Genomic DNA, 13,764 nt, shown 5'->3' with positions numbered 1-13,764 from the left:
TTCGGCATGTTTTTAGCAGTAAAATGTTGTTTAAACCACTCCGTGAATGATGCATGAAGAAATCCCTCAGTACAAACCTTCTGAATATAGATGGGGATAAAGAAAGTTGGTGCTACTGAAACTGACATTTCTGACTCAGACTAAGAGAGAAACTTCAAAGAGAAAAGTCTTCAAAGCTCCATAACTGCTGATTGCGAGCCACTATTTGCTGGTGAAATTTTAATCAATTAATATTGCCTTGAAACATACCCAGTTTATTACTTATATTAAGTCAATTATGTTTTGTAACATAAATCTCCAGAAATGTTATGTTCATATAGGTTTTAAATGACCTGTGATATTATATAATATGCACTGATATACACAAATGTCCAACAGAGAAAAAACAAAAATGTCAAAAATGAAAAACTTAAATATGTACTATATCTTGGATGTTTTCTCTTATTTTGTATGAAAAAATAAATGTTATGGGAGCAAAAAAGCCCAAAAGCTTGAGCAGTGGATGAAAAAACAACGTTTTACCCTTGAGTGTCTTATCTGTAGTAAAAATCTGAATATTAACAAACCATAATTTATATAATTTATGATGCTCCCCATCATTATTAAAGGAACTGAGTTTATGTTAGCTCCTACATTGAAAGCTGTGAACTAATATTTGCTACTTTCAAAGTGTCAAACTACCATTTCAACTCCATTATAAATGCATACCGGTTCATTTCAAACTGCAAAATTTAAGGCTCCATTCTAGTATTCAGTTTGTTGGACTGGGTGCTATGTTACCCTGCTACTTTAAGGGTTTTACACAGGTTTTTTTTTTTTTAAAGCCACTGACCCAGCAAAGGATAACGCCTTGTGTTACTAGCACTGACATGTAAGACTACTGTTGCATGTTTAGCTCACCCAGAAATGGGAAGGTAGTATTTGCCCAGGGTCACTTAGCTTCTGCTGCTTGACTTCAGGGAGTAAATTGTGCAGATTTTGCCATCAGTATTGTCGCACAGACTATAGGGTGAGACCACGATGTAATTATGCATTTATTAGTGCATCCAGGAGTCATCTTACAAGTTCGTGGGCCAGTAGCTTTTGTTGGTCAGAGTGTGCCGTCATTAGCAAATGTGAAGGAGGAGATTTGGTGAAATTAATTCATTTTTACCCTTTCCACTGAGACACCAAGCAGCCATAACATTAAACCCACCAGCCGAATGTTTTAAAGGTCACCCTTGTGGTTCCAAAACAGCTCTAGCCTATTGGATCTTGGACCTCTTTGGGTGTCCCATGGTGTCTGGAAACAGGACATTGGTAGCAGATCTTTTAGTTTGCAGTGTGGGGTCTTTGCTTTAGTGAAATGGTGAGTTTGGAGGTCAGGTCAATGTCTTGGGCTCTTTGTTCCTTAAGCTGTTCCTGAGCAGTTTCTGGGGTTAGGTGGGACTCATTGGAGAAAGATGGTGCTTTAAGGGAGTACTGCTGCCATGATGGGTTGTGCTTGGTTTACAGCAATGCTTAGGCATGTATAGGTCCATGTACCACCCACATGAATGCCAGGACTCAAGGTTTCCCAGTATTGTATCAAGATGGTCAGTACTGCCAGTAGCTTTACTGTTGTGACTGATTGGCGTATTTCAAAACTCAGTATGTCAATTCTCAATTCATGTTTACTTTATTGAAGCAAAGATTTTGCAAAGAAGTGCTGCTAACAATTTACTGAATGTACTTTCAAGAAATTGGTTCTATTTTATGTCTACACTGAAAGAGTTCCAGCTTTTGTGCTCCTTTCTCCCCACTCATGTCTAAATATGATCTGGTTCTGTGCACTTTTATGTTTAAGTCCCTACCAGAGTCAACCTCTGACCTCCAATCAAACCACAGCAATCATCTATCCATGTGTCTGAGAACTGACTGAATTTGAGACACTAGTTTTCCAGAAGGAGGCTTAGGCTACTTTTATCTTGGGTTTAGAACCATCCTTAGTTTAAAATGTGGTTTTAAATTAAACATTCGTTAGGGGTGCTACTATTCCTTGTTTGTACTTTTTCTTTTGACTAGTGCAAGCCAGTAAAAAGCAGAATTTCATTTTGGTTAGTGCAGAACAGGTAAGGGTGTTTTCTTTGTTAGATTAATATCTGCTGTTTGAGTAGCATCCTCTGCCCTCAGTTCCTTCTTGTGTGCAAACTGTGTTATTGAATTTGTGATAACTACCAATTTTTCAATAAATAATTAGTAGCAATTTTGGTTGAACAGAAACCACCTGGCCTCGGAAAAAACAATTACGGCACACAACAGAATACAGAGAATTAAAAGCCAGTAGAAGCTGCAGATCTGTGCATACTCTAAACTACACCACTGTTTTTGCTGTATTTGAGAACTGGAAACTGGTAGTTACACTACACAGGTTTACGTTACACATTGTTTGTGTCCTTGTTGTTACAGTAGCAAATTTCTTTGCCATGTCATCAATGTGAGGTGTCCAAGCAACCACAGAAATCAACAGTAACTAACTACTAGATGCCAAATCGTTGTAGGTCCTGGAAGCTGCCACTAATTTACACTTTGATTTGGTACAGAACAAACAAATGAGATGTAACATGTTATTTAGAAAGCTTTAGTGGTGCAAGTGGATTCTGTTGCCTTCGAACAGAGCCAGACTTGCCATTTCCCCTGAATTACAGTTCTATTGAGAACATGTAAATTACAGAGCAACTGTTAGTTGGAAAACAAGTCCCACTCCATCTCATATATGATTGGTTTGCACAAAAGCAGCAACAGTGAAGCAGCAAAACACACGGCAAAGAAACTGAGAATGTCATTGAGAATGCAGTTTTGTTGTGTTAGAATGTAATTTTGTAGAGAGAGGGTTGTCCTGAGAGCTGTCAGCCCTTTTACCAAATATTCCTAAAAGTTTCTGACATGTTGCTAAAGAGGAGATCCATTTGTGATTGGTTCAAACAAGTTGGAAGCATCTCTTCATGCTTTTTCTGCAGAAATGGACCTTGAACCAAATCATCTGTCGAGCAGCCAATAATTACTGGTGTTTCACTGAAGTGCTGAAAATAGCAGTCAGAAAAATGCTGCCAAGCTTCACCGGAAGTAATTGATGCTTCATGTTGGGAAATGTTGGCAACCGTTTGTCTGATAAAACGTGTAACTTCAAAAAATCAGAGATTAGCATGAAAGAGATGTGTCCCAGTCTGGCTCTAACCTTACAGGAAGCCTGCTGAGAGAAAGTGGAGGGGAAAAAATGAAGGGAGACTTGTTAAACATGGCACAAGTGATTTGTTAATTCTCAGGCAGGATCTAGTTGGGGATTAATTAATGAGTCCTAATGTAAAATTTCATCCGAGGTAAAAAATTATTTACATCCGTGCATAGGAAATCAGCGTGCAAAATCGGCTTCGTAATGACAGCAGCTCCTCGGCTTATCAGCTCTCTAATGTTCATGTCATCCCACCAAAACTGCACAAACGTGTGTTGAGGAGAGCAAGATGATGGTGAAAGTCCCGTCGTTTAAGGGAAACCTTTTTTGTGGCGAGCCCGCAAATCCATCAGAGTGTAACTGAGGGGAGGTGGTGCTGGTGGGGTTGGAGAGGAGGAGCAGGAGGAGGAGCGGTAAAATATGCAGCCAGACATCCGGTAATGCTTCGATATCATCTGACATGCTGAGAACCGTAATGGACGGGAGCTATGCATTGTTTGGCAATTAATTTCTCATTCCCGAGCTCTCTTCGCGGGACTCGAGAGGGCATCTATGGAGGTCACACGGCGCTGGGAGAAGCGTACGCAAAGGCTGATTTAAATGCACACAGGCCTGGAGACACACTGCCTCAGTTTGAGTTAAATGACAGAAGAGACACGAGCTCAGCCTGAGTGTGTGTGTACCACAATGAAGTGAACTGCACTGCAAAGACACAAAAGCACAAGCAAGTGGTGTTTTCATGCCTGATGTGCACATATTTGGCTAATCCGGAACATGCTTCTGTCTCCAAATCCCAATTCATGATGCAAATCTCTCACGCAAAAATTGTTCAAATACAGTACATACAGTTGTGTATTTGGAGAGCAATAAAACTTTGCATTGCACAGAAATCCATATCCAGGTTTTCACTCGTAGCGTAAAACCTTCGCTCTCTCCAGCTTGTGACAAGGCCAAACATTGTCAAACGTACCAAGGAGAGCGAAAGGCGGCTAAAAAGGAACGTGAGCACATGAGCCGAGGGCTCTTTTCACTGAAGAGGAAAAAGACATCTCTCCTTCAAGGTCTCACCGTTTGCCAATAAATAAATAAATAAAAAACTTCGAGTAAGGCTTTTCAGAAGACTGTCAAGCAACAGTAGAACGGGCCAAATGGAAAGGGCAACAGAGGAACTGACACCGGTGATAAAGAGAGTTAAAGATGCTTTCGAGGCCTCCAATCAGATTTACTCGGCTGATTGGTCAAAATAAATCATTTGGAGGTTGTGCGCCACCGAGCCTGTTATATTTAATGTGGCAATTTTTGGGGGGCTAAAGAAAAAAAAAACACACACACATACTTCAGGAGTAACAGCAGAGAGGTGGAGGCGATTCCAAATACTGCAAAAATAACTCCAGTTTAACCTGCTTTAGTGGGATTTTTTTCATGTTTATCGTGAGCATGAGACAAAAATGAAACATCTTTTTCTTGATTTTGCCTCTAAGTTTGTTTTCTCCCTATTTCTGTCCATGTCAGGAGAGATGGATCGGGTGTTGGCCTTAATTGAGGGATTGCCTGCCACCTCTCTCACTACACAGGTGATCTGTGTATGATTTCTGGATCAAGGTAGAGCCGCCGAGCCCAGTGATGGATGGCTCAGTCAGGAGGAGGGACGGCAGACAAAAATTACATGATACATAATGGGGGAGCGAAAGAACACGGCACATTCTTGAAACATGGCCACGCCTGCTCACGTTGACAAAGGTTTCACTCAAACTCCATATTAAGAAACAGGAAGATCAGCAAAACATGCACGAATGGGGTCAAAATGATCATATTTTACAGTATTTTGCAATTTATTCCCATGTGAGGGCATATGGCTTTGACATTTTTTTTTTTTTTTTAAAAACCCTCTAAAGCACCAACAAAGAGCTCCCTGTTTAAAAAAAAAATCTAAAGCTGCATTACTAACAGAGGTCTATTGTGTTCCGGCATTAAAGGGGTTTGCAAGGAGACTGTGCATGTGTTTGTGTGTGTTAAAAAAACCTTTCTCAACTATAATCCTAAACCTTGCATTTTTCCCTGGAAGAAAATTGCCCTGTGCGCGAGGTGCACCAGGCATGTGATAAGTGCGTAGCTTGCAAATAAGCATGTAGCCTACATTCCTAAGCCTCGACATCAAAAAGGGGTTTCATGCAGCATGCAAAAGAAAGACTGCTTTTTTTCTGGAACAGTAGCATTTAGTTTGAATTACTAAGCAGTGCATTCCTTAAAGCTTTGTGATCAGGCAAAAAATATCTATGATGACACACGCTGGGTATCACTTGAATCTATTAAAACAATGACAGGTGCTGGAAGGCGAAGGAGTGGAACCGAAAGGACAACAGTTTGTGCCTTTAAGAGCCCACTGAGTCACACTCAGATTATCTACAGTGACTCTGCCAGCCTGCATTTACTGCTTAGACAGTCTTAATCAATTTAGCATGTGTCAAGCTCTTCCAAATCGAGCCAAGATGGGCGTCTGAGCGTCCAAAACATCGACTGCTTCGGCATGAAGGTCGGGGCGCCGCTTCTGCCGCCTCCCTCCAGGCCAACAGGGGCTGGCACCGTGCCCCAGCCAGATGGTAACATGTAGCAAAACTGCAAGACGACCAGACAATAGATGTATCCGTGGCATCGACTGTGCAGCATCCTATGCACCAATCGTGGGTAAACAAAAGAATCATTGCTGCAGCGGCGCATGCAGGCATGAGAGGCAGTCTGAGTGAAACAAGAGCTGAAGAGATGCTCTGCTGCCAGGATCATCCTCTTTTCATCTGAGAGTCCATTAACACATCATTGCAAGGTACAGCAACAGTCTAAATGTGGGACTCAAGGAGAAAACACTGTCTAAGTTCACGCGCATAAACTGAGGAACAAACAGCTTGAATTCTTATCATACGGCAGCGTATTAGTGCTACAGACAGCAGCAGCAGGTGAGAGATGCTGAAGCAATGTTTTTTATGTGGCTGTCCTTGTCTTTGCAGTCCTGTGGAGTCAGTGCAGCTTAGCTCAGTGTGGCAGCAGCACAGAGGTTACTGAGGTAAAGCTGAGGCCTGGACAGAGAAATTTCTCTAGACAGATTTAGGGATAGAGGAATCTAGTTAGGTTTTAGTCGTCACTAATGCTACAATTTGTAGAAAACTGGTAATAAGAAGTGAGACCTAAATCTATTTTTAGCAAAAAAAAAAAAAAGTGTATTTTTCTGGATTTTTTGGTTGGTTCTGAAGCTAGCCTTCTTGTGAGTGATTACAGGTGAGCTGTTCATCATGTCAGTTTAGTATGTTAGCATGCCTGCATTTAGTTTTGCAGGTATTTGGTCCAAAACCAAAGTAATCGACACTATGATTTTAATTTTTTTGCCCCAATCTCATGCAAGTTATTTCATATTGAATATCTGCTGATACTATGATCCATGGCTATATAGACTTTAAATATTGTAGTTGTACTACTTGATTCTTACTGTTTAATACTGTAGCAATCAGAGGATGTGGGCAATATCATGTTGGCAAGCGGAGAGCATTGTGGGGGTTTAGCTAGTAAAGGGGCAACATGGCAAAGACTCCTGTGAAGCTTAATGACCTCTAACTAATGTGGTAAATTATATTAGAAATTTCAAGTTCCAAGTACTTCTCACGTATCTGTGGCTTTGCCATTAATATCAACAAATGAAAAACAAATTATGCTGAATATATGATTTTTATTTTTTTTTTAACATTTCTGATTGATATTGGTGTCCATATCAGTCAAGTTACTCTAAATACAACATGTTGGTGTCAGCAGATGTACACAGTAGATTAGTTTGGTTTATAGGTTAAGTTTTTGCCAATACTGAGCAGTTTGTTTTGATCGCCCCAACATCCTTAACAGATACATTACAATTTTGATCTTAGCATAATGCTACATGAAACTTAATTGTTGCTGAGATATCTAGAGTAGACCAAAGTGGTGGATGAGCTTCCCCACCTAATATATGTGCAAGGTAACTGAGCAAGGCTATATGTATTATCCATCAGTGGTTTATCCAATGGCATGAACAGAAGAAGAATGTATGAGGTTATATTATTAGTATCAGTTATTATGGTTAGGGTATTAACCCTTTGATGCGCAGTGTGGGTCAGGAGATATCCATTTTCCATTGGATTTGGGTCACTTTTGACCCATGTTGCGCATCAAAGGGTTCAAGGATGACTGCCAGATTACTTGCAATTCCACTGCTTTTTCCACTAATTCCACTAATTCCATGCAGCTCCTCAACTTTTCCAGTAAGATTCTGTTCCAAAGCAATCAAATCAAGTCTGTTCTTAGTTGAGGAGATGATTGAGCTGAATCGCAGTGATAGAGAACATAAGAAACATTTTAAAAGGTAAATCTGGTCAACCGGATTATGGAATGTTGACATTCAACCTATTGAATTTCCACAACTGTCAGAAGATCAACATCCTCATTCTGTTGCATTTGTAATCAATTTTATTTACAGATACTGTATGTCATATTTTTCTAAACCTGACTTCACATGCATTTACTGCTGTATATAAGGCTCAGCTGCTATCATTGTGTTCTATTTCCCTTGGTGCTTTTAAAAGATGACCACAGAGCAATTTATTTCACTTGTCCTTGCATATTCTGCACTGAATGTCATCATGAAAACTGGTAAAGAGAGCTTTTACATCTGCCTACAAATACCGCCTGCGAGCACTTTTTCTTTCTTTCTTTCTTTCTTTTTTTCCACATCACAAATTCAGTGAATTTATTTGTCAATGGAGTTGTCATGGAAGCACTCCTGTGCGCAGATCATCTGTCCTTGAAAGCATCTTGTTTGGACAAACTTATCATTCTGCCTGTTGAAGAGACCGCAGCAAGTGCACAGATTAGTGCGAGATTATTGTGAGGATTAGTTTCTTTGCATGGATATCCTCAAATATTACTCAGAATTTGGTTTTGATGGAGCAGGAAAACAACTCTGTCTGCACTGTACATGAAACATAATTTGCTCAAAGAGATCAAAATCGTTAACAATTAGATGCAGCGGTATGGTGGCTTGGATGGGTTTTTTAAAATTTATTTTTGGCATTTCCCAGATATGATCATCATGTCCCTGCCTGATGTCCTGCAGCATGTGAACTGGCCCATGTGGTTGGGCATCCGGCACCGGGGCCCCAGCTGTGGGTTTGGCCACGTATCTGCTGCTCTGGTGCCCATATACCATGCTCCACTGGTATGGCAGGTCAGGCATGCTCATGGAGCTGGAAGCACGAGCGGGGAAATGAACTTGTGTTAGCGCGATCAGAGGATGACACTTCTCCGTGAGTGTTAACAGGCACCATGATCATGACACTGGATCAAATTTCTCATGTTTGCGGCAAAAGGAAAACGCTACGTTGACTGCAGGAGCTCCAGATGAACTTATTGAATCATACATATCTTGTTTTTGGCCTCCTGAGCCTTCCTACTGTATAGAAATACCCTCACAAAACACACTTACAATACACCAGTAACAGTCATGAAGCAATTTGATGGGAAGTTGCGTGTATAAATTGTGGTTTTATTTCATTTTTCATCATTGTAGCCCAATTTTGACACCTAGAGCTTCAGTTTTATTTGTTTTTAAACCCTACAACCCCACTGAAATCCTGTGAAATAATCAGATTAAATTCAGAGCTGAAAATTCTAACTACCGGTAAAGATAAATATAAATGTGTTTGCTGGCAAACAGAAAGAGAAGAAATTTTCCGACTCTGTCTGAAAAGTGGACCAAATCAGCAGGTGGAAGGATCAGTTTATGTTTTATATCAGTAAATTTAGACTCTGTGCAGGTTTGTGCAAATAATGTAGTTTCCAGACAAACATGAGCTTCTGGTTTAACGTTCCAAAATGTTTTAAGAAATGACTCTTATCGTCTACTGCCGCAATAACACACCTGCTCAGCAATTATATTTAAATACAGGGCACCAAGAAACAGCTGGCAACAGTATTCTGTAAATTACTTTTGGAGACACCAAAATGCCTTCAGTGAAAAAGAAAATTTACAGTCATAGCTCAAGTTGACCAGCATATTAAGCCAAATTTGGCAAGTTGCAGGAGAATATTTGGTAACTGTGCACTTCTTTCTTGAATATCTGCATCGACATGAAAAAAGAACCCTCATCTTTCATTGTTGTTGAGTTTGCCCCGGCCACATTTAGCTTTCTGATCTCTGCGCATCCTCACTAGAGAAGCAAATAAATGGAACAAACAACCTTGCAGCTGCAAAATACAGACTAATTTGTGTGCAGTGAAGTGGTACACTGATGCTGATTCAAACAATTTGGTTGTAACTATCCTCCCATCTCAAAATTAGGCTCCTCAGGAGACAATTGTGTGGAAAATGTGCACAGCTAACTTTAATCAGAACAGGTCTGTATTCTCTTGTTTATGTATTCGGGCTGGAAGTTGATCAAACAAAATGCTTTATTACTCCGGAGTCCATTCAATCACTCTTTCATTCCTCATCAATCTGTTTATCTGACGTTTATATTTGTTCCCTGACTCCATCCATCCACTTAATGCAACATTTTACTATCTATATTCATGCAGTCGACTCTTTGCAGGGCAGCCTGTTGTTCAGCAGCAGCCAAACACAAGTCTAGTGCTGAGACTTTGCACGTGTGTATTAAAGTATGTGTGTTAAAGAGTAAAGAATAATCATTTAACACAGAAAGCACACAACACCACCATTTTTGCTCCCCTTAGCTACAACAAATTATATTATGGGTAGCTGTGTATCGTCAAAACCAAACACTGTAAGCATGGTCACTGAATGAATGAATACATTACTGGGTGTGTTGAAGCGGGACTCGGTGTATCAAAAAAGATTTGGGGGAGAAAAGTAGCAGCCAGCTAAGGAAAATAAATTAAACTGGCAAGCGGCAGGTAGAAAAAGCTCTAGAGGAGAAAGCAGAAGTAGGGATTTCACAGTCAAATAACTTGTGACATTTTTGACTAGAGCTGTTGATGAGATAGTGCAAAGAATTACCTTGGTGTGTCAAAACAGGTTCTTTTTTCCTCCATTTTATGCTTCCCAACAAGCACCAATTTATAAAAAGAACAACGGAGTGGAGAAATTAGACTTTTCAAAAGAGTTTCGGGAAGTTTAATGTGAGCTGTCACTTGCTCCTTTTTCAAAGGCAACAGCCAGATTGAGCAAAAGACTTCAGCCTGTGGCTCAAACGCAGAATATGTGGAACTCTCAGTGTCAAACATCAAATGTGCCACAGACCTAAGAACTTAAGATAATACATTATAATCAGAATTGTGTGCCTGTTATTGTTACATTATAAAGCTCATGATATGAAAGTGATAGGTGCATTTTTATACTAATCTATATATCTATATCTCTAAGGCTTATTTAGGGTCTAAATGGGAAAGGGCTCATCCCCCAGAGCAGATGAATTTGCTGAGAAACCTAGTAAAGTGCCAGTTATGTTTGTTTTTGTTGTCACAAAGCAGAAATTTGGAGTGGATAGTTGCTGCAATCATTTGGAGACAATTGGAATTTTAAGACAAACCAGCCACTAGGTGATGATTTTTAGAATCCTACTTCCTGATTACAAGTTGAAATTGTCACTGTAACATTGAAGAAGTTGAAATAATTCAAAGCTGAGCTGTGTTTCAAAATTCATGGGTAAAAATCGAATGTGTGTGACCATGTTTTCCATTGTAATTCCTCCAATTTGCAGTAAAAAACCAGTGTTGAGATCTTCTTACACTTTGAGGTTAGATGCTTTTAGCACGTTGCTCCCCCTCTGAAACACTGAATTAGGCCAACAAAGCTACTGAAAATTGCGTGATAATCTTTTACAAAGCAATTGTCAACTTTAGATTAAAGAATAATTAAAGCTGGTCTTACCGAGTCTGTTGTCCAATGCTCCAAAGTCAAGAGAGTACTTGACAACGTGGTAGTTGTTCCAAACATACAGGAGATTGTCCCTGGGGTTATAATCCACAGCAGCGATGTACTGATAGGAGTTTGGGAAGGGGATGTCCAGAAAGCCGTCTTTACTCAGTTCTGTGTTGTAGATGTAGTCGATCTTGTTCCCTGTTGCTTCATTGTCATCATCCTCATACACCGACTTTACCACATAGAGGATTCCACAGATCATGAAGGCGTTGGATGCAGAGCGTTTATCGTACGCTGTGTCCCAGGTACCCTCAACTCGCAGCGTGTAGGGGTTTAGCTGGCTGATCACAATCCGTCCGTTGTTCTGCTCAGTGGCATAAATCACCCAAAGGCCATTCTCGTCTACGGCTAAGTCGATGTCTGATTTCCCTCCCCAGCGGTATGGAGATGTGTCGTGGTAGTTGGCGTTGGCTATGATAGCTTCGCCGCTCTTGATACGAGTTCGCAGGTCGAACTTGACAATGTTGCGAGTGCGCTCCTTGTTGAAGAAGAGTGCCCCGTCGTACACCACGAAGCCGGTCCCGTCGACGCGATGCGGGAGCTTGTAGGTGGTCGTCGGCCTTCCGGCGATGAAGTCTTCTTTGGAGGAGTATTCGGTCAGGGTGTCGGTGCGGTAGGGTGTCCACGGCATGTAGTAGATCTTATCGGAGGCCTGTAGAGGGTCTTTGCACCAGGCTCCAGACTGGTGGTCCGACTCGAAGAGGTGCTCGCTCTGGTAGACCCTACGCAGAAGCCCTGGGCACAGGAATACTGAGGAGCCAAAATTGGGGAAAGACAATTACAGAGTTACATTGGCAGGTATTGAATAAAACATTTAAGACAGAAAATGCACCAAAGTGAGTCACGCTCTCTTCAACATGTTTTGTGATGATCACATTGAGATTAAAAGCAGAAAAGATCAGCATAAAGTCAGTTATTAATTAGTAATGGAGTTAAATAGATTATGCCTACAAGTCTTGGACTATATTGGTTTTACAAAGCATAGAAATTAAACAGGACGCAACCAAAACATTATCCTAAACTGGACCTCAAATGTAGTATCTTTTGGCTTCAATTACTTACTCACAAAATACGATGGTTTACATTTTTCTATTAGATATTTCTAAATCAGTTGGGCTTGACCCTGAAGGCAATTGCCTGCAATGTCACACAGCCAACTGACCAAAAGTTTGTCAAGAGGGGAGAATAAATTTAGTGAGAGGTTATCTTTGCTGACCTAATGTAGAGCAGACACAAGTTAGGAGATGTTGTTAGGACTTACCGCATGCACAGATACACTCATTACCATTTCAGTCCTGTTCAGCTTCACTTACAGAATGACTTTTCACATACAAATCAAAATTGCAACCAGGAAAGAAAAAGGTTTTCTTTCATTAAAACAACTCAGCAGCAGTTCCCAATAAACACACCAAAAGTAGTGAAAAATAGCAGCAGTGTAATTATTGGCAGAGGCAGCAGACCTTTAGGAGAAAGAAAAGAAACAAATATGCAAAAAAAAAAATCACAAATTACATCAGGCCTGTAATGATTGTTTGTCCATTATTTCATCTACATGACATTTTTCGTCTGCGACGTGATTTACAGCACCGCAGAAAATAAACTAATTATACGTGAACTGGTTTGTACTCAAATCTGATAAAGCCAAGCCAAGGCAGCACAGTGCAGCTGGAACAGGTCAATACTGGGCTCCATTTGCAAAAGCTAATTTCAATTCATTATGGATTATCATGGTCCGAGGCAGTTGTAATTTTCTGTCTTCCTAAAATGTCTGAATTCAGAATTGCAGTCAGTCAAATTAAAGTCTTAAAAATAAAATATATAATACAAGCATTAAAAAAACAGAAGACAATAATTATATTTGGAGAACAAATGAATACAAGCCAAAATAGACAGTGTAACCCAGCGTACATGAGGAATAAAAACAGTGTGTTAGGAGGCTTTCTTCGCTGTAATGGGCCAGCAGTCTGACAGAGCGCTGACAGGTTTCTCGCCGCCGATCCGTCGAGAGGTAAAAGCTGCACGCTCCGAGGAGAAGGAGGAGAAAGAGACAGCAAAAACAGAGGCTTCTCTCCCCATGTAATCTCCTAAGATTAAACATGTTGTCTACCTGCGGGTGAAAATGTGGCGAGATGCGTCCCGTCGACATCCAGCCTCGGCGGCTGCTCTGCTAAATGCTAAGAGGTGCTGCTTTCTACAAGGGTGCAAGGGGTCAGAGTAGGTAAGCTTTGTACTGACAGCACGCCGGGGCTCTATGGAGGTTGTAAAATATGCTTTTTAAAGGATGTAAGCGCAGAGATGGAGGAGTAAATGAAAGATATTAAGAGGAGTGACACAAAGACAATCATGGCTTTCATGGGGAATTTCACAAACTGTTACTAAAGCAGCAACTGTCATCTCTGTAAAGCGCTTCAACTCCCCCTTCACCTTCATTGCTCATTCTCTTTGCCACAGATTTCACTGATTAATTAATTACTACGAAGAAAGCTGAGAATTTATCGCGCAGACATTAAAGCCGAACTCTTGACACCTGTTTAATGATTCCATTTTCATCTTTAACTTGAATCCAACTTCGTATTTAATATGTGACAAAGGACATATTTCCACTTGTGTAAGAAAATGG

General features: G+C 40.5%; 1 protein-coding gene across 17 annotated transcripts in view; it reads right to left on the bottom strand.

The window, feature by feature from the left end:
* LOC111564120 (adhesion G protein-coupled receptor L3-like) overlaps nucleotides 1-13,764 on the bottom strand; it is a 266,802-nt gene that overhangs the window by 105,717 nt on the left and 147,321 nt on the right. For 12 of the 17 annotated variants that reach the window (XM_055007698.1, XM_055007699.1, XM_055007689.1 and 9 more), the window contains one exon: nucleotides 11,094-11,904. In XM_055007698.1, coding sequence (XP_054863673.1) covers nucleotides 11,094-11,904 — 811 coding nt within the window. The remainder of the gene's footprint in view (nucleotides 1-11,093; nucleotides 11,905-13,764) is intronic. The other 5 variants (XM_055007703.1, XM_055007691.1, XM_055007704.1 and 2 more) reach the window with 1 other exon arrangement.

Source organism: Amphiprion ocellaris, chromosome 23, assembly GCF_022539595.1.
Source record: "Amphiprion ocellaris isolate individual 3 ecotype Okinawa chromosome 23, ASM2253959v1, whole genome shotgun sequence".
Classification (NCBI taxonomy): domain Eukaryota; kingdom Metazoa; phylum Chordata; class Actinopteri; family Pomacentridae; genus Amphiprion; species Amphiprion ocellaris.
The sequence above is the reverse complement of the archived record's forward strand: the minus strand, read 5'-3'. Positions and strand labels throughout refer to the sequence as shown.